At 37.0% G+C, this 16,279-nt stretch overlaps 5 protein-coding genes across 17 annotated transcripts; 4 read left to right on the top strand and 1 right to left on the bottom strand.

Moving 5' to 3' along the window:
• The first annotated feature begins 91 nt into the window (after positions 1–91).
• LOC105692562 (protein lifeguard 4-like) lies at positions 92–2,837 on the top strand. 2 transcript variants are annotated; one of them, XM_012411863.4, is made up of 6 exons: positions 92–309; positions 594–711; positions 950–1,216; positions 1,481–1,586; positions 1,692–1,843; positions 1,981–2,837. In XM_012411863.4, exons 3-6 carry the CDS (start codon positions 975–977, stop codon positions 2,228–2,230), a joined length of 750 nt encoding a protein of 249 aa, XP_012267286.1. In that variant the 5' UTR covers positions 92–309; positions 594–711; positions 950–974; the 3' UTR covers positions 2,231–2,837. The 2 variants fall into 2 exon arrangements, with proteins under 2 accessions (XP_012267286.1, XP_012267279.1); XM_012411856.4 differs by lacking the exon at positions 594–711 and having other exon boundaries at positions 94–309.
• A 3,253-nt stretch (positions 2,838–6,090) lies between these two features.
• LOC105693020 (tRNA selenocysteine 1-associated protein 1) lies at positions 6,091–7,907 on the top strand. Its single transcript, XM_012412660.4, has 5 exons — positions 6,091–6,363; positions 6,560–6,757; positions 6,836–7,158; positions 7,273–7,472; positions 7,592–7,907. The coding sequence occupies exons 1-5, from the start codon at positions 6,322–6,324 to the stop codon at positions 7,714–7,716; spliced, it is 888 nt and encodes a 295-aa protein (XP_012268083.1). The 5' UTR covers positions 6,091–6,321; the 3' UTR covers positions 7,717–7,907.
• On the bottom strand, positions 7,498–11,852 carry LOC105693018 (transcription factor TFIIIB component B'' homolog). Of its 4 annotated transcripts, none has more exons than XM_012412652.4 (5): positions 11,648–11,852; positions 9,741–10,594; positions 9,202–9,641; positions 8,901–9,008; positions 7,498–8,807 (listed from the first exon to the last, which is right to left on the bottom strand). In XM_012412652.4, exons 2-5 carry the CDS (start codon positions 10,565–10,567, stop codon positions 8,125–8,127), a joined length of 2,058 nt encoding a protein of 685 aa, XP_012268075.2. In that variant the 5' UTR covers positions 10,568–10,594; positions 11,648–11,852; the 3' UTR covers positions 7,498–8,124. The 4 variants fall into 4 exon arrangements, with proteins under 4 accessions (XP_012268075.2, XP_012268076.2, XP_048509757.1 ...); XM_012412653.4 differs by lacking the exon at positions 11,648–11,852 and adding an exon at positions 11,341–11,472; XM_048653800.1 differs by lacking the exon at positions 11,648–11,852 and adding an exon at positions 11,315–11,452.
• Positions 11,405–11,986, top strand: LOC125500594. Its single transcript, XM_048653833.1, has 2 exons — positions 11,405–11,586; positions 11,803–11,986. Exons 1-2 carry the CDS (start codon positions 11,405–11,407, stop codon positions 11,984–11,986), a joined length of 366 nt encoding a protein of 121 aa, XP_048509790.1.
• LOC105693019 (WD repeat-containing protein 89) lies at positions 11,900–16,016 on the top strand. Of its 9 annotated transcripts, none has more exons than XM_048653810.1 (8): positions 11,900–12,052; positions 12,161–12,344; positions 12,514–12,681; positions 12,765–13,108; positions 13,209–13,337; positions 13,414–13,508; positions 13,599–13,701; positions 13,873–16,016. In XM_048653810.1, exons 2-8 carry the CDS (start codon positions 12,191–12,193, stop codon positions 14,026–14,028), a joined length of 1,149 nt encoding a protein of 382 aa, XP_048509767.1. In that variant the 5' UTR covers positions 11,900–12,052; positions 12,161–12,190; the 3' UTR covers positions 14,029–16,016. The 9 variants fall into 9 exon arrangements, 8 of the variants coding, with proteins under 8 accessions (XP_048509767.1, XP_012268082.2, XP_012268081.2 ...); XM_012412659.4 differs by having other exon boundaries at positions 11,902–12,052; positions 12,455–12,681; XM_012412658.4 differs by having other exon boundaries at positions 11,903–12,052; positions 12,154–12,344; positions 12,455–12,681.
• The last annotated feature ends 263 nt before the right edge of the window (positions 16,017–16,279 follow it).

Here is a 16,279-nt window from a genome sequence, read left to right on the forward strand (position 1 = left end):
TATATTTGCGGTAAAAGTAGTGTATGAAATGATCTACAGGTAGCAGCAGATACCTTTTTGTGCTGTGCTATGGCTGGTGGTGTATGGTTGTATGCTGGCTGGTGTTGTGTGTGTATTGCACGTCAGCTGATTCAGTAGGTTGAATTGATGGAAAAATTAGCAAGTGAAGACCTAGCGAAAACGACGTGACGTTAGAGACGTTGGGTAAAGTATTTCTTCAAGAAAAACGACGTAATACGTGAAGTGGATTTTATCGAACGACAAGTATCCGCATAAGAACTCTAACTCCAGAAAATAGTGATATCTCAGGTAAGAAACTGTGAAGTCGATGAGTTTGCAATTAAGATATCAAACTTTCCCATATTGTCTGACGTGTTTCACCACGGAACCTACTGACCTCACAAACTTATCGATCCTGATCAAATTGTTAATATTTTTTGATGATAAGAGAGATTTTGAAGGTTCCTGTGTAAATGTCAGTAAATGGCGAATATTAACAATTTATTGATTTCAATGAATTTTGACTTGAGTTGGTTAACACTTTCGTCTTTCTTATAAAATTTCCTTTACAACTCGTTTTTATAACTTTTTAGGTAATCATTCAAATGGAGAGTGTCTGATAGATTTTTTATCATCAACTATATGTATATTATTAAATTTGGTGTTTACATGAATGTGATATGAGATTATATAGACAAGGCAATTTGGTTTGTATGTAACATGCTTTACAAAATTCATGAACTCCAATACCATACACTAATACTAATAAGTGTCAAAAGTTTGTCATACTTACAATTTCTTTATAATACATGCGCTTGTACTCGCTGACAAATCTTTACCTAAATAAATACAGCGATAATATCTAGTTAAAAGAAAAACCCCAGCTATTTTTGTGAATGATTAACACAGATCTCCTTCAACTTATATGCTGATTATTTTCTTTTTCAAGATTACGGTATCAGCAATTTTTCAACATGGCTACTGTACCATTAATGTTTGCGGAAGAGGATATTGAGGGAGGAGGCAAGGAGGATTCTTCACATGGAATACAGAATGATTTCGCTTATCATAATAATGTCCAAAATGCAAATATCAAGATCCGAATGGCCTTTTTGCGTAAGGTCTATGGTCTGTTGAGCGTTCAGCTACTTATGACAATTGTTGTCGCAGCTGTATGCATGTTGAGCACACCTGTGAAGTTGTTCATTCATCAGAAGTAAGATTTCCAGAAAAAAAAACTTTGTTTTTTAATAGCTAGTTGCTCAATTAGTTCCGCTTCACTGACATATCTGGCTTATATAGAATTGGAATATTGATATTGGAGATAGAAACAGTCAAAAAAATGTTGATAGATTGCCAAAGTGTATTTGAAATAGCTTTACATGTTGAAAAATTTTTTTTTGGTTTTCATTAGTTCAAACCATACTAAAATGCCCATAAAGTGTTCATTTATCTATAATTGTTTCTACATAATTTTTAGCGAATGGATGATCGGACTGTCATTTTTCATGACACTTGGAATTTTGATGGCCTTAGTTTTCAAACGAAGAGAGCATCCCATGAATTTGATTTTGTTGGGTGGATTTGTAAGTTGTTATTTTAGAATGTATTTTAAACAGCATATTTTCTTATCATCATCCTATGTGACGAATATTGCAATAATTTTTTATTCGTTTTTCTATAATATACAGACTATTGTTCAATCATATACTGTTGGTGTTATCGTTACAATGTACGATCAAGCAGTGGTTCTTGAAGCATTATTCATTACAATGACAGTGGTTGCTGGTTTGACGGCTTACACATTCCAAACTAAGAAAGACTTTTCATTTTTAGGCTTTGGGTAGGTAAATTTTCCTCTAGTCAAACATTGATGAACTCGTATTACTGTAATTCAACTCCCATCTTACGTTACCGAGTAAATATTCGAAATCAACGGCATTAATCTTCACCAGGTTATTAATAGAAGTTAATTTCCAGATTATTTGCTGGTCTTTGTGCACTATTAGTTGGTGGCATGATACAACTCTTTGTGCAGAGTACGGCACTTGAATTGCTGATCAGCATCGGAGGTGCTTTATTATTTTCGATGTTCATAATATTTGATACGCAGCTTTTGATGCGCACACTGTCACCTGAGGAGTACATTCTCGCAACCATCAACCTCTACATGGATATAATTAATCTATTCTTGCACATTCTGCGGGCTCTGGCTGCCTCCAGGCAATAGATAAATTTCTACCACTGAGCAATTCTTGAGAATAAGTACAAATGTTTATTTGTCTGAAAATTGAAAATTCAACATTGTACACTAGATTGGAAAGTCGATTCTTTGGGGAGTACCGTTAAACTTATTTCGTATTTAATTAACGAACAATTGCTCTGAGCCAGCTGTAATACTTTGTCCGTATGCTCATTAGTATACCATAAACATACAAGGTAAAAGTCATATGGTGTATTAATCCGGGACAGAAACTCGATGGATTTTTCAATCTTAGTGTAGATTATGAAAGATAGAAAGTATGGTCACATCGAAGTTACCATCTTATTTTACTGAAGTAATATACAAGTTACTGCGACATTCGGCTTGTTGATTCATGAATTGTTAGGCTTTCTTGCTCACTGTCAATGGTCAGACTTTATGCATCTACTCCAGAAAGTATTCAAGGGGCACATTTCTGACAAACCTTCTTAGTGTCCACGTTTTCACTTGTCTAGAGAATATTTGACACTTTATGCGTGTTAAATGATTTTCATCATTTATAAAGTTAAACGAATATTTCGACCAAAAAATAGCCCGAAAATTTCGGCTGAAAATAAAATTTTCTTGCAAGATATATTATAGCATTTCCAATGATCCTTTTTCACATTATTAACCTCACAGGATTTCTACAAATCGTGTAATTCTACTCGGTAGTCCTAGGAATCGATTTTCTGCAATGGCCACTTCAAAACACGATGGGTTTTTTTTTTCGTTAGTAGTGGCGTGAATAATTGGTGTTCCACTATGCTTGTACTTTAAATTCGTCCAAAAACTTTCTCGAGGATGTAAAATCTCAAAACAGCACCTCTAGTAAAAAAAACATTGCCAAGTACATTAATTTATCCAAATCAATCGCCATCCAAAAGTCATTCCTCAAGAATAACCGTGAAATGAAAATCTTCGGAGAAGGAAGGATTCAAATCAATTATTGTGCAAAGTACGATACCTGTATGTTACTTCACGTCATGCACAAAAGTATTAGAGAGGACTGGAATTATCAAATACATGAATATAAAATCTGAAAAAGAATGGAATCAAAATATGTTAATCAAATTTGAAGACAAAATTCAAAATCAAAAAATAAATTAGATTAAATTTGAAAAAAAATAAAATACAAAATTGAGGGTAGTGGTCCTCTGCAAGCTAGTGTAATCATTGAGAATAGATAGGATTATCTAGTCTCAATGGTGTAATATTAGTATACAAGTATTCTGGATTTTTTTACTAAAAAGCTCCAGAGTAAAGTCTCATTATCTCCAATTTTGTTTTCCTTTTTTTTTTTAAATTTGATCTAGTTTGTTTTTTTTCTTTTGAATTTAGTCTTCGACTTTAATTAATTTATTTTTTTTTCCATTTTTTTTTTCAGATTTTACATTCATTCATTTAATTCCAGTCTTCTATATAGTACTTTTATGCTTAATGCAAAGTAACAAACTAATTATAGTATAATTAATGTTACAACTAATTACAAGCGACATTTCAGCACTGACGAGCCCGCCACTTTCATGGTGCATCCACTATGTTAGATTTTGCAACAGACGACACGCAGTCAGCGCGGCAGAAGAGTGTCACTATTTTGAGACTCAATGAAAAAAGCCGCTTTCCGGTGGTAAACTCTGACGTGTACCATATAAACGATAGATAAATGGCGTGAGCCGTAACAGTAACCATACCGGAGCCTTCCGTCAATAGCATTTACGTGGAATGGTTTTATTTGGAAAGTTCGTATCACATACAGCTAGCGTATGTACGTACACCAAGTGTGTTTGATGTTGACCCTCCTAGCGGCCACGTGCATTGGGCTGACTCTGAGCATTTCGGTCGCTAGCAACGAGCGCCAATGAAGGCTCGTCGTGATCGTCAAAGGCGAGCGCTCATTGGCGGCAATCGAGGCGGCCGGCGGCAGTAGAAGGTTGTCCGATTTAACTCGACGCGCTTGGCCGCTAGGAGGGTCAAGATCAAACACACTAGGCGTACGTATGTATGTACATACCACGATGACGACCACCGCGGTGCTTAATCGTGATCGTGAAACGAGCCCATCGGTGATCAGAGATCATCATATCTCATTGTCAGCTCTCCGATGACCGATTTTATTGAAATTAGGGTTGAATGAAAGCTTGTCGCCGATTTATATAGCGAAAGTGATCTTGAAATCAGAGTTTTCAAAAGAAAAACAAGTGCATACTTGGGTGCTTACAGGTTTGAGTCGTCTGAATACCAGAACTTAATCAGCAGCAACAAATTTATAATATAGTTAAGATTCATCGCATAAACTGTCATATGATAAAAATAATCAGAAGCCATTTATTGTTAGCGACTACCTCAAAGGTTCACGACACAGCTTGATATTACTTCATCGTTAGCTTGGGAGTGGTTCGTTTGGACAGAAATCGTTTGGACAGGATTCGTTTCTACAGAGAAAATTTGCCCATGGTTCGTTTGGACAGAGGAAATTTCGACTTAGGTTCGTTTGGACAGAAACTCATTTCTACAGCGAAAACGGATTCTGTCCAAACGAACCGACTTAGGTACGTTTGGACAGAATATGATTTGGGCAGCGAAAACGAATTCTGCCCAAATACACTGACATGGGTTAAGTTAGTTTATTTTCTGCCGATCGAATTAGGTTCGTTTTGACAGAATCTGATTTTTCTATACAAATGCAACGAAAACGGATTCTGCCCAAATTCGCTGACATGGGTTAGATTAGTTTATTTTTTACCGATCGAATTAGGTTCGTTTGAACAGAATCCGTTTTCGCTGCATTTGTACAGAAAGATCATATTCTGACCAAACGTACCTAAGTCGGTTCGTTTGGACAGAATCCGTTTATACTGCAGAAATCAGTTTCTGTCCAAACGTACCTAAGTCGGTTCGTTTGGACAGAATCCGTTTTCGCTGCTCAAATCACATTCTGTCCAAACGAACCCACTTAGGTTCGTTTGGACAGAATCCATTTTCGCTGTAGAAATGAGTTTCTGTCCAAACGAACCTAAGTCGAAATTTTCTCTGTCCAAACGAACCATGGGCAAATTTTCTCTGTAGAAACGAATTCTGTCCAAACGATTTCTGTCCAAACGTACCTCACTCGTTAGCTTGATATTCGGTTCAACTTATCCAAATCCACAATTTTTGGAAAATATTAAAATGAGGATTCATTCCACTAGAAGTTCTTCTTTGTTTCGATCAAAATAACTATCGACAAAATAGTAATAAAATACCGTTCGTTTATCATATTCACAGATCTGCTTCAAATAAAACGTTTCCGTATGATCCTAAAACCATATAAAATGAACCGAATATCGAAAGGCGTTTCAGCAAGTTTATACCCGAAAGAAATCTAGACGATAAGCCCCGAAAGAATTTGAAGAAACATTATAATATTATAAATATTACAAAAATATTAGTCGTTACATACTTGAGTGCAGTAGGCAAAAAAATAAATTATGACTGAATAGGATCTGACTGATCCAGGTATTATTCCTCATATCCTGAAAAAATAAATAAATCGTATTGAGCATCGTTTGTAGTTTGTCTGGAGATAATTGTATGATTGCACTACAATTAGAATTATTTGATAGTGAACCAATTTTTTTAAACTAGTTAATGAAGAACTTGCCCATGTATAGCCGACAATTATATAAAATTTGATATTTTTAATAAATTGCGTGGCGCGTTGAAAGAGAATCGTTTGTGAGGCAATAATTTATTATTGCGATTGATAGTTAACCCCTTGCAGAATCGTGGTTATGATGTCGACTGTATCCGTAGTTGGAAAGCGCCACGTCACTTTCGTAGGTAATATCACAGTAAAGTGATGCTCTGTGATGCACTAACCGAACCCTGTACTATCGATAGTTGGCTAGTGGTTTTATTTGTATGGGTTATTCGCATAGCATTTACTTATACCAGCGTATACATATGGTTACGCGTGCCGTGACCATTGTTTGATCCAGGAAGGTATCTTTGATTTGGTCATCTAATCGCCTCGTCATTGAATGAAACCGACGATAAAAATCGAACAATAATAATCAGATATTTCGCGAGTAACCAGGATGTCAGGCCCGATGGTTTTGTGCCAGCTTTGGATGGGAGGCGTGAGTGAAATATTCCAATAATCCAGAGAACGCAAACTGTTTTATAACCTATAACATTTGTAAAGTCCTATAAAATAGGCAAACACTTTTCACCATTTATTTTTTCAATGTTAAAGCCAACGTGCATATCAACATTCGGTGTGACATCAGCTTGTCAACAATGACATTAATGATTGATTATCACGTGTATTTTTAGTTGGAGCCATACATGACTGAGAGTTTCATAATGAATGCATTCCACAAAATGAACGAGCAACCACAAACAGTCAAAGTAATGCGAAACCGTTATACTGGTGAACCAGCTGGTTATTGCTTTGTTCACTTTCCTACCGATGAAATGGCACTCGATGCTATGCACAAATTGAATGGAAAACCTATACCAGGCTCCAATCCTGTGAGTTGAAATTTGTGAATCATTTTCAATTTTGGACTCCTTTTCAGATGTTTTTGTAATGAGTTACTTATGCTTTAGACAGTGCGCTTTCGTCTAAACCATGCCAGTACGACAGGAAAACCTGCAACAGACAGAGAATTTAGTATTTGGGTTGGTGACTTGTCAACAGATGTTGATGATTATTCATTATATAGAGCATTCGCAGCAAAATATAATTCAATTAGAACAGCAAAAGTAATTTTGGATAGCTCTGGATTTAGTAAGGGCTATGGATTTGTTAGATTTGCTAACGAGGAAGAGCAGAAAAATAGTTTGGTGACTATGAACGGACACAGAGGACTAGGTACAAAATCTTTGAAAATTTGCAACGCTGTCCCTCGACCATGGAATAAAATCGCTGGGTAAAAATGTGCTTTTATAACGTTGATGACAGAATATTTTGTTTTCTCAAGTTTCTTTGTTGGTAAGGAGCATGAAAAATGCAGGTTAGTGCTGAGTTTCATTTTTTCTTTCAGTTCGACACCTCCGCAATCATCGTCTGATTACTCTATGTCGAACATGAATGCAGAACCATACAACTATTACGATACGTCTTCCTACTGGAACAGTTATAGTGCCTGGCAACAGGGTTACTATGAAAGTGAACCAACATCCGACAACTACAATAGTTATATTTCAGATCAGAAGCCGGAGGAAGATGAATTAGAATTAATAGGTGACCAAACCATTTACTCACTTGGGACCCTCGCACGAAACTATTTAATCTCTATGGGAGGGAGACCTATTTACAATCGGTTCCAATATTTCATTCGTTACTGTCCAATTTCATTTCAGAGCATTCCGTTCCAGTGGACGTTGATAAGGCCAACCGAGATACAATTGAGCAGGATTACAACATGTGGGATGCTTTGGAAAGTTCGAAATGGATACCCTGTGATACACTTGAATTATGTTATTGATGCGGATAATTTAGAGATGCATCGGTAATTTTGCTGACTCGCCACATACTGTATGGCATGACTGTTACAGATATCATGTAATCCATGCTCAAATGTGAACAAAGCCTTTTGTCTTAAATAATTTAATGTTTTAATGTACAAAAATCACATTAACTTAACTTTTGAATAATAAATAAATACCTTTCAAACGAGTCCATTGTTTCAAAACTCAAATCAATCGCGTGAAAGAGCGATCGTGTACCGGAGAAAAATAAAGATACATAAGTGAAAGATCATCAACATTAATAATTGTGCAAAGCACCTAATACAGAGTTGGCAGTCAACAGACAACACTTTTACCCTCCTCGAACAAGGCGCGAATGTTTCTCATTTGATGATATTGCTGAATTGGAAATCAACCGAATAAAATTAGGAATCGGGTGTTTCACTTTGTGATATTTTGGTAGTAACTGTCGCCAATAGTTCTGAAGGCAAATCAACGGGAGCCATGCTCTGTTTAACACCGACATCCGTCGGATCCAAATTAGGGCTGACCATGTAAACTTGTAGCATCGTTCTACCTGGTTCACCAGGTGCTTCGCTGGATAAGATGACCAATGAACCAGGCTCTACTTTAGTAATGTCTGGTATCGTTCTTTGCCGAACTTTGGGAGGGTCGACGATTGATTGACTCTCTTTGCTAGAGTCGATTGAATTAGTCGGCTGATCCTCAGTACCTGATCTGATACTCACATTCTCGTGATTCTCTTTGTTTTTTGTAGAATCGTCCACATACGTTTTATCAAATTTATTCATATTGAACTCTTGAAATTTCCTCGACCTTGGACATCGGCCGGAACGCGTTGGTTTTACCTCGTATATTTCAGTATCACTTTCTAAATCGCTGAAGATTCCTGCACCTTGCATCAAATCGTCAAGCGCTTCGTCCATTGACATGTCATTCTTGCATTTTCCACCTGTTTTTATTTTTTTGATACTTGAGTTATTGCTTTTTTCGCATTTCATTGCATCTGCCAAATCTGAATCGCTAATTTGCTCGCCTTCCTCATCTCCTGTCTCATCCCCTTGCTCGATACTTGAAGTAACAAATGCTGAAAAATATTGAAAGTCATAACAAGGCGACCGTTATTGTAGACTATGGATTCTTACAACTCCGTTTCAGATGAAAAATAAAATACACTCACCACATTTTCTTTTTTTTTTAGTTTTGGACCTCTTCTTTTCCTTGGACTTACTTTCTTTTGCTTTTTTTTTCTCCTCTCGTTCTAATTTTTCTCGTTCTTCAAATGTCGCTAAAACCGTGCAAACAATCCAATTAGTATTCACATGGAATCGCAAAGCGCCGCGACAAGGGATGTTATTCTTTCTGACTTAGAATGCTCTGGAAAGCCAAGTCCTTTTACATAAACCGAACCATTGATATTTTTATCAAATGCTGAATCACAATACTGTGCAAAAAGAAAAGACGATTATATAAATATTTACCAAGTTCTTGCTCCAATGCATCCATGTCAAATTCTTGATGATATTTCAATGCCTTCTCGACCAACGTTCTGTTAGTTTTTTCTTCCTTTTTGAATTTCAATTTGATTTCTTGCCTAGATCGGTCAGGGAACAAGCTTTGCATCAGAAGAAAATCCGTACCAATAGTATTCAAAGCGGTGTAAAATCTCAGTGTTTCCCATTTTGGCCAATCCTTAGTTTTTCGAGGACGTTTGTAAAATCCATTACCTGAACGTCCTTCGTCCACGACTACCTCAGTTTTTGCTAATGCTTCTCGACCCTTCTTAGTACCAGTTTGCTCGATAACAAGACTTTGTTCATCTATGATTAACTGACCATCTGGTCCAACCTTGACTTGAGGCACTGGCATTTCATACGGTTCATCGACATTTTCTTCATCTTGAGCAATACAATCATTTACTCTGAAATTATCATTAGTCATAAAACAATTATTATCAAAGAGGATATTTTTTACTTGGTTTTTTCCAATGGATACCCTACACAATCACAGGTATACTTACGAACGAAAAGAATCTTCCCTTGATTTTTCCACACCCTTGTCCTGAGCTTTCATTGGATTGGTTACAGGGTTATAGTAGATTAAATCGTACATAGTAAGTTTATTTCTATCTGGGGCCTTGTTTCCATGCTTGTGTAGAAACTCTCGTCTCGCCTCTGCCAATTTCCGTGCAGACTCCGAAATGACCATTCGTCTTTTTGGTGCTGGCCTGGTTTCCGAAATGTTATTGAGCCCAATGCTAGCAGTGGGTTCTTTGTTACTTTGTATCGAACCACAGGAATCATTTCTCATGCGGCAGGGAAGAACATAATTTAATCTCTTGTTATCATCTTCAGACTCGCTTGCACTAGCACCGCTTCCCTGTATACTACTTCGTCGTATTCGTCCACTACCATCCAGCCGTGGTACTGGTTTAACAAACCTTGATCGATTTTGCATAAGTTTTGCAGGCGAGGCTGGTGATTTTGAAGATATAGGATCAGATATAGAAGGGAGTGATCCAAGGACTGCCAAAGTATTGTCATGTGAACGAGAAATTGTAACCTGTGTAGGTCCGCTGATCTCTTTATTCTGAATTTGATCAGTCTGATGAGCACCCATGATCTGGGAATTTGGTATTTTTATTGCCTTTTTACTGTCGTCTGTTCCATGATTTACTTTTTCTGGAATGGTGCCAATAGTTGCTGTTTGAATGGTAGTTTCCCGGACAAGATTCTTGCTGGTTTCAGGTGGGTTGGATGATTGGGATGGCAATAAGACAGGGAGTTCTTGTGCAGTTTTTCGTCGCGTCTGGACATTTGCTACAGCTTTTATTCGAGCACGACGCATGATACTGGTTCCAGAGACTTCTCAGCACTACACAACAGAATAAAAGACATAAAAGGATTACAAATTGAAGTTACCAGCCACTCAAAAGATTTGGACAGACGGCGGATAAAAAAAATGAATCATGATTGGAATGAATGAATTCTCTTGTACATTCCTATATTCATCATCATATTCAAGGTCTTTTATCTTTATCGGCAAAGTATTAGGAATGTACTTTCTCCACAATAAAAGCAATCCTTCGTTGATATCTAGCAAACTGTTTTACAAGCCATCTGGATTTCATTTGCAAATAAACATTGTAAGTGAAAATTCAAATATATCAAATTGCCTTGCCCTGTCTTGTTGTCTAATTATTATTTTTACTGGTATTCTTGTGAATCACTCAATAAAAAGATTTTCCCAGTAAATCAAGGAACCCTATCACATGATGAGTACATAATTTGAACGTGCAGCTTGCTCTTGAGCAAACTCCAAAACGCTGGCAAGTTGGGGTACAAAATTATTTTCGGATTATATTGAGATTCCACAGCCGATCGTTCACTGATTACGGTTCCTCACCTCAGGAGTCTAAATAACATAGATCAACTAAAAATATTGCGTGCCAAAATATCACTCTCTTGCCAATCCGGGTATTCCTAATGGACCTATCTTTTGTATCTCTGAATACGTTGCCGTACGTATGAAATAAAACTTAGGTTAAAGTTGTGTAATGTTGTCAAATCATAGAGCACGCAATGACACACTTACGTCGAAGAAAATTTTTAAGTTCTCACATTTCATTACAAATGCGGGCGTTTAGATTATACTGCATTTGTTCCGACTCTATTGGTCATACGCATGCCTCTTCGCAACCCCCGCAAATGGATCGTGGCATCAGAACACGAAATGGGAGACAGGACCCGAACAAGGCAACAGCACGAATTCATGTTTTATAGGTATAGGTCTGAACTCATCGCCACAGTCAATACAGGTTCTTGTATGAGTCTGTTTTCTAAGAATCAGGAACGATGTGAATCAAGGTAAACTCAAACCGACCAGTATAAAAACTTGTATACACGAAAACACTATGCCTCCACCCACCTGTTCATTTGAAGATTCCTGCACGTCCGAAGAAATTATCTTAAGCCACATTTGAAAACGGATAAGTGCGAATCTCCCCTCTCACCTTTTCAATTACATTACACAGGACAACGATATAGTAGAAGGACCATTGCTACATAGTACATCGTTCACAGGACTTTAGAGCCACAGGCTGCACTTTCTGGACGTGACACTGTGAACCAACTGTGTATAGTATTGTATACATATGTTATTGGGAATTACATGCGTATGTTACATGTCATATACCCATACTGGAGAGCCCATACATGCCAGTTGATCATTAGCTATTACCGCTATTACGATATACGTCATACTTGAATTTTAACCTATGAGTTGTGCGTGAACCTATTCTTTATGGCGGTAAATTGAACGTCCACGGTCCAGGTAGAAATCATTTCGAACAGCCGCTATACTATTCTGATGGCTTTCTATGTGTAAAGCATGTAATATCTGTAGTTTAAAGCATAAAATCTGATATGACCGAGGTACTAGAATCGTTGGAACATTTGACCATGAAGAGCTATGACGACGCTGCTACGAACGGTTCACATAACCAAAAGTCAATCCCCAATAGAGTTGGTCAGCAAGATAACGAGAGCAAATTTAATTTCATTCTTGCTGCAGAAGAGGCGGTATCTCTTGAGAAGAACTATATCCTTAGCATATGCGCCACCAGGTAGGCATATGACCGTTTCATTCATTTTACGGCAAGAAAACTTAAAATTCCAACACATGTGCTCTCCTCTGCCCCTAGTGGTACTACAATGTGCATTCTATTTCTTGAAGTGATCCAGAATTCAGGATAGCAGCTGCATTCTCCGACTATTCTTGTAACATTTATACAGTTGGCGAAACGTTAAGCAGAGTTGCCACATTTGATCAGAATCAGTCTGCGATCATTGGGATTAAATTCAGTACCACCCATCAGAGCCTGTTATACACTGCCTTTAGCGATGGCTATATCATGTTGTATGACTTACGTTCGAATGGAAGGGCAGTGACGCAATATCAAGGCAAGTTTCAAAGACCTGCGATGCTAATGCATAGGTTTCTAATCATTAATACTTCAATAATATTTTCCTGCTAATGATTTCAGCTGACGATTCAGAAGATACTGTCAGACAGATGAAAAATCTTGCCAGCTTTGCAATTGCACCGGACGAACGAATAATGGCAGGTGGAACAGAGTACAGAGATGGAGACTCGTTTATACTATTCTGGGACACTAGATACCCTACGAGTAAAGCTCATGGCAAGAGAACCACAATGGGAGGATATTGGGAATCGCACACCGACGATGTAACCACGCTCAGATTTCATCCTATCAGGAGAGACATACTAGCTTCTGGGAGTACCGATGGTCTTATCAACATATTTGATCTGGCACAACCTAACGAGGACTCTGCTCTTATGCATTCCCTTAATACAGAATCGTCAGTGGTGAGTTTCATCCCAATAATGTGGGTGTGTGGAAATAACTATAATTGGTCCAAGAAAACATCGAACTTCTCTTTTAATTTTTCATAAATTCTGAATCCAGGACAGGCTTGGCTGGCTTGGTGAGGGAAGATTGTGGTGTGGAACTCATACCAATGCACTGCAGTTGTGGGATTGTGAAGGTGCTGCACCATATGCCAAATTTGAGCGAAGCGCTCTCACAAATTCTCAGGTATAAGTCAAGGCACCGTATACTTTGTGTTCCTATTATCTTTGAGTACGTACATGATGTATTATGCGGTTTTCAGAATGAAGAGCCTGAGAATTGCTACTTGGTTAAAATGCACAGTGATCCAGCTATGACCAGAAATTTTCTCCTATCAGGTTGCAGTACCAATAAACGGTGGGTGCCATAATAGTATAAACCGTGGTTGATCACATTCAAACCACTAGTACTTAGATCTGTGAATTTTTATGTCTATTTCATATTCAGTGAAAGCTTGAGATGTATGACGGTGAGGGATGGAGAACTGGAAGTCTGTTGTTTAATGACTGAAAACAAGCAAATTGTTCGGGACAGTTGGTATCAAGAGAAGGTGAACTTTAAACACATCATACATATGCTTGAACATTAATAAAATTTTGGTATCAAGAGATCCAAGCTTGGTAAAAATTGCTGATAGAATAAAGCTTGTCGATTTCATGTTATACTTTTTGGTTCGTCGATTTTGCGATTTTGGTAACTTTTTTGTTTTGTTTTCCGACAGAACAATTGTTTGGTGACCGGTGGTGAAGGTGGAATTGTGAGCATCTGGAAGTACGAAGAACCCGAATTATTACAATCTAATTGCAATCACAAATTACACTCCAAGATACATAAGGCAAAAGGCCGGGATAGGCTGCACAAAGTGAAACCGTATTAAAATATGACCGAAGTTTCGTATTCATGATATCCTGTGCAAACGTTGAGGAAAAAATTTTTTCTTCGATCTTTCAAGATTCTAATATTATTTCTTTGAAAAAGAAAATGAGCGTCGCATGCCAGTCGGTCGAACGAGCCGTCAGATCAATGGTATATGTCATCCTTAATGTATAAACCCACTGTAAATCAAACAAGTATTAATTGCATTCTTTTATGTTCCTTCATGCCATCCGTACATCCAAGCCTATATCACTACCCTATATCCATGGTATTTTGTTTATATGTTGATATGTTGGTTCGACAAGAATCTGTAGCCCATCGAACTTCCAACCCATTGCAAGTTTTGTTTCTTCTCTTGATTAGTTACAATGATCATTTTTTTTTAGTTAACAAAACGAGTGATCTGTTCAAGCTGCAGCATTAGTCATTTCGAGCTTCCGATGACTGAAGCAATTTTTAAATCCAAAATCATTTTAATAGATTTTAATATCTTAGTTCTTGCAAAGAAAGTCTCAGCCAGGCCAAAAAACGTGATTAGGGTTTGATAAAAAAAAACAATTTTTCTTGTAATGGTTTTTTGTCTCTCGCAATTCGTGACATCTATTTTTGTTGAGTATGTCGCTCACAAGAAAACGATAGAAATATTCGACCAGTTAAAGTCATCAAAAGGGAAACAAAGTTCAGAAGATGTTCGTTTACAAGACGGTATAGTTTCAACATTGTTAGTATTTATTATCCTCACGTCTTTTTTATTAATATTATCAATATAACAATTGTATTTACAATTACAATAAATATAGGTATGATCTCCTCAGTTGGCTGTTCATTCGATGATGGATGATTCGATAGCGTAGCATGGTAAGTCGCGCAATAATTACGGTCAAAAGTGTAAATGACGTTATGTATTAGAAACAACAAGGGAACTTTGCCAACCAATTATCAGTTCGTCTAGTTATACACATCACTAGTGGTGTGAGCATGGAAGTTAGAGCAAGATTTTACAATAAGTAGCCCACAATCAAACTTCCAAGTAGCGGTTGTTAAAATCGAATTATGTATAACCGACATCTTACTTGCCAAATACAGGAATGTTTCATAGTCATTTTTCTTATTAATTAAATTTGTTAGCAGTATGGTAGTTCGCACTGTGCCCGAAGTTATACTGTATACCTTTTGGTGTCGTCGATACGAAAGTGCCGTACCAGTCAATATTCAACTCTATGATTCAACTTATTATTTGTTCCATAATTCAATGAGAATGAAGTTTTAATAATGTTTAGTAATAATAGGTATTAGTGTACACCTGATTAAAAGTGGAAATTCGGTGCAAAAATCCTGTCTGTCGACTGCCTTGCGAGTTAACATTAACATATCGCGCATACAGTTGTCTGTTGAAATTTAGTAATGTTGAAGTTATGTTTAGCAATAGTAACAATAGTATTAGCAATGGTAATAGTAGGGCGATGATTATGCTCAACGGTTTTTCTTAGAATTAGCGCGACAGCCCAACAAAAGTTCTTAGCTTACAATTTCTACAAGTGTATGTGGATACGACTGGATGATGGTATAATACAAAAAATCGTGGGTATGTATAGTGATATATGAATGAAGGCATGTATGTACGTACATAAGTATGTATGCTTACATACATGTCGTCTATCTAAATAACATAATAAAATAGGGTTATCAGTCAATAATATGGTACCGATTACTAAAGCCCATACCTCAATAATAATTGTAAATACTTAGATGCAGATTCCGACTAAACTAGTTAAGAATAAACGTATAAAAATACCTTTTCCCAACAAGGTGGGATGAGGAATCTAAATTGTAACGAGTAATTGATGAAACCAGTGCTGTGCCAAATGAGTAAACCAATTGGAAAATGAACATGATTTCATCATAACAGAATCTACTGTTTATACGACCAAGACATTATTTGGTAGATTCAACCTCCCAAGGCAGCGATGATATCTCAGTAAAGGTAGATATTGTACTGTACATACGATGAGCAAAAGTCTTAGACCATTTGAGAAAATGGCGAATTTTCTGTGGAACAAACAGGCTTATCACTGAGTGTTATATTCGAAAAAGTAGTGCAACAATAACAAGGGAATTGAATAGTAATGTATTCATTTCTGATACAAGCATTGTAAGCATTATCAGACACTATTGACGATCTCAGAAAATCGTACAAGTCCAGTCATTATACAAACATACATTTGAGATTGCAAATGAACGGAGATGGCTGA

The sequence above is a fragment of the Athalia rosae genome, chromosome 4 (assembly GCF_917208135.1).
Source record: "Athalia rosae chromosome 4, iyAthRosa1.1, whole genome shotgun sequence".
Taxonomy (NCBI): domain Eukaryota; kingdom Metazoa; phylum Arthropoda; class Insecta; order Hymenoptera; family Athaliidae; genus Athalia; species Athalia rosae.

Coding starts and splice junctions, on each gene's coding strand:
- LOC125500594 (XM_048653833.1), top strand. CDS start 11,405: ATGCCTCTTCGCAACCCCCGCAAATGGATCGTGGCATCAGAACACGAA. Junction 11,587..11,802: donor CAGGAACGATGTGAATCAAG/GTAAACTCAAAC, acceptor CATCGTTCACAG/GACTTTAGAGCCACAGGCTG.
- LOC105693018 (XM_012412652.4), bottom strand. CDS start 10,567: ATGCGTCGTGCTCGAATAAAAGCTGTAGCAAATGTCCAGACGCGACGA. Junction 9,642..9,740: donor AGGGAAGATTCTTTTCGTTC/GTAAGTATACCT, acceptor TGATAATTTCAG/AGTAAATGATTGTATTGCTC. Junction 8,808..8,900: donor TAAAAAAAAAAGAAAATGTG/GTGAGTGTATTT, acceptor AATATTTTTCAG/CATTTGTTACTTCAAGTATC.
- LOC105692562 (XM_012411863.4), top strand. CDS start 975: ATGGCTACTGTACCATTAATGTTTGCGGAAGAGGATATTGAGGGAGGA. Junction 1,217..1,480: donor AAGTTGTTCATTCATCAGAA/GTAAGATTTCCA, acceptor CATAATTTTTAG/CGAATGGATGATCGGACTGT. Junction 1,587..1,691: donor TGATTTTGTTGGGTGGATTT/GTAAGTTGTTAT, acceptor TATAATATACAG/ACTATTGTTCAATCATATAC.
- LOC105693020 (XM_012412660.4), top strand. CDS start 6,322: ATGTCAGGCCCGATGGTTTTGTGCCAGCTTTGGATGGGAGGC. Junction 6,364..6,559: donor GCCAGCTTTGGATGGGAGGC/GTGAGTGAAATA, acceptor GTGTATTTTTAG/TTGGAGCCATACATGACTGA. Junction 7,159..7,272: donor CCATGGAATAAAATCGCTGG/GTAAAAATGTGC, acceptor TTTTTCTTTCAG/TTCGACACCTCCGCAATCAT.
- LOC105693019 (XM_012412657.4), top strand. CDS start 12,145: ATGACCGAGGTACTAGAATCGTTGGAACATTTGACCATGAAGAGCTAT. Junction 13,109..13,208: donor TTAATACAGAATCGTCAGTG/GTGAGTTTCATC, acceptor TTCTGAATCCAG/GACAGGCTTGGCTGGCTTGG. Junction 13,702..13,872: donor ACAGTTGGTATCAAGAGAAG/GTGAACTTTAAA, acceptor GTTTTCCGACAG/AACAATTGTTTGGTGACCGG.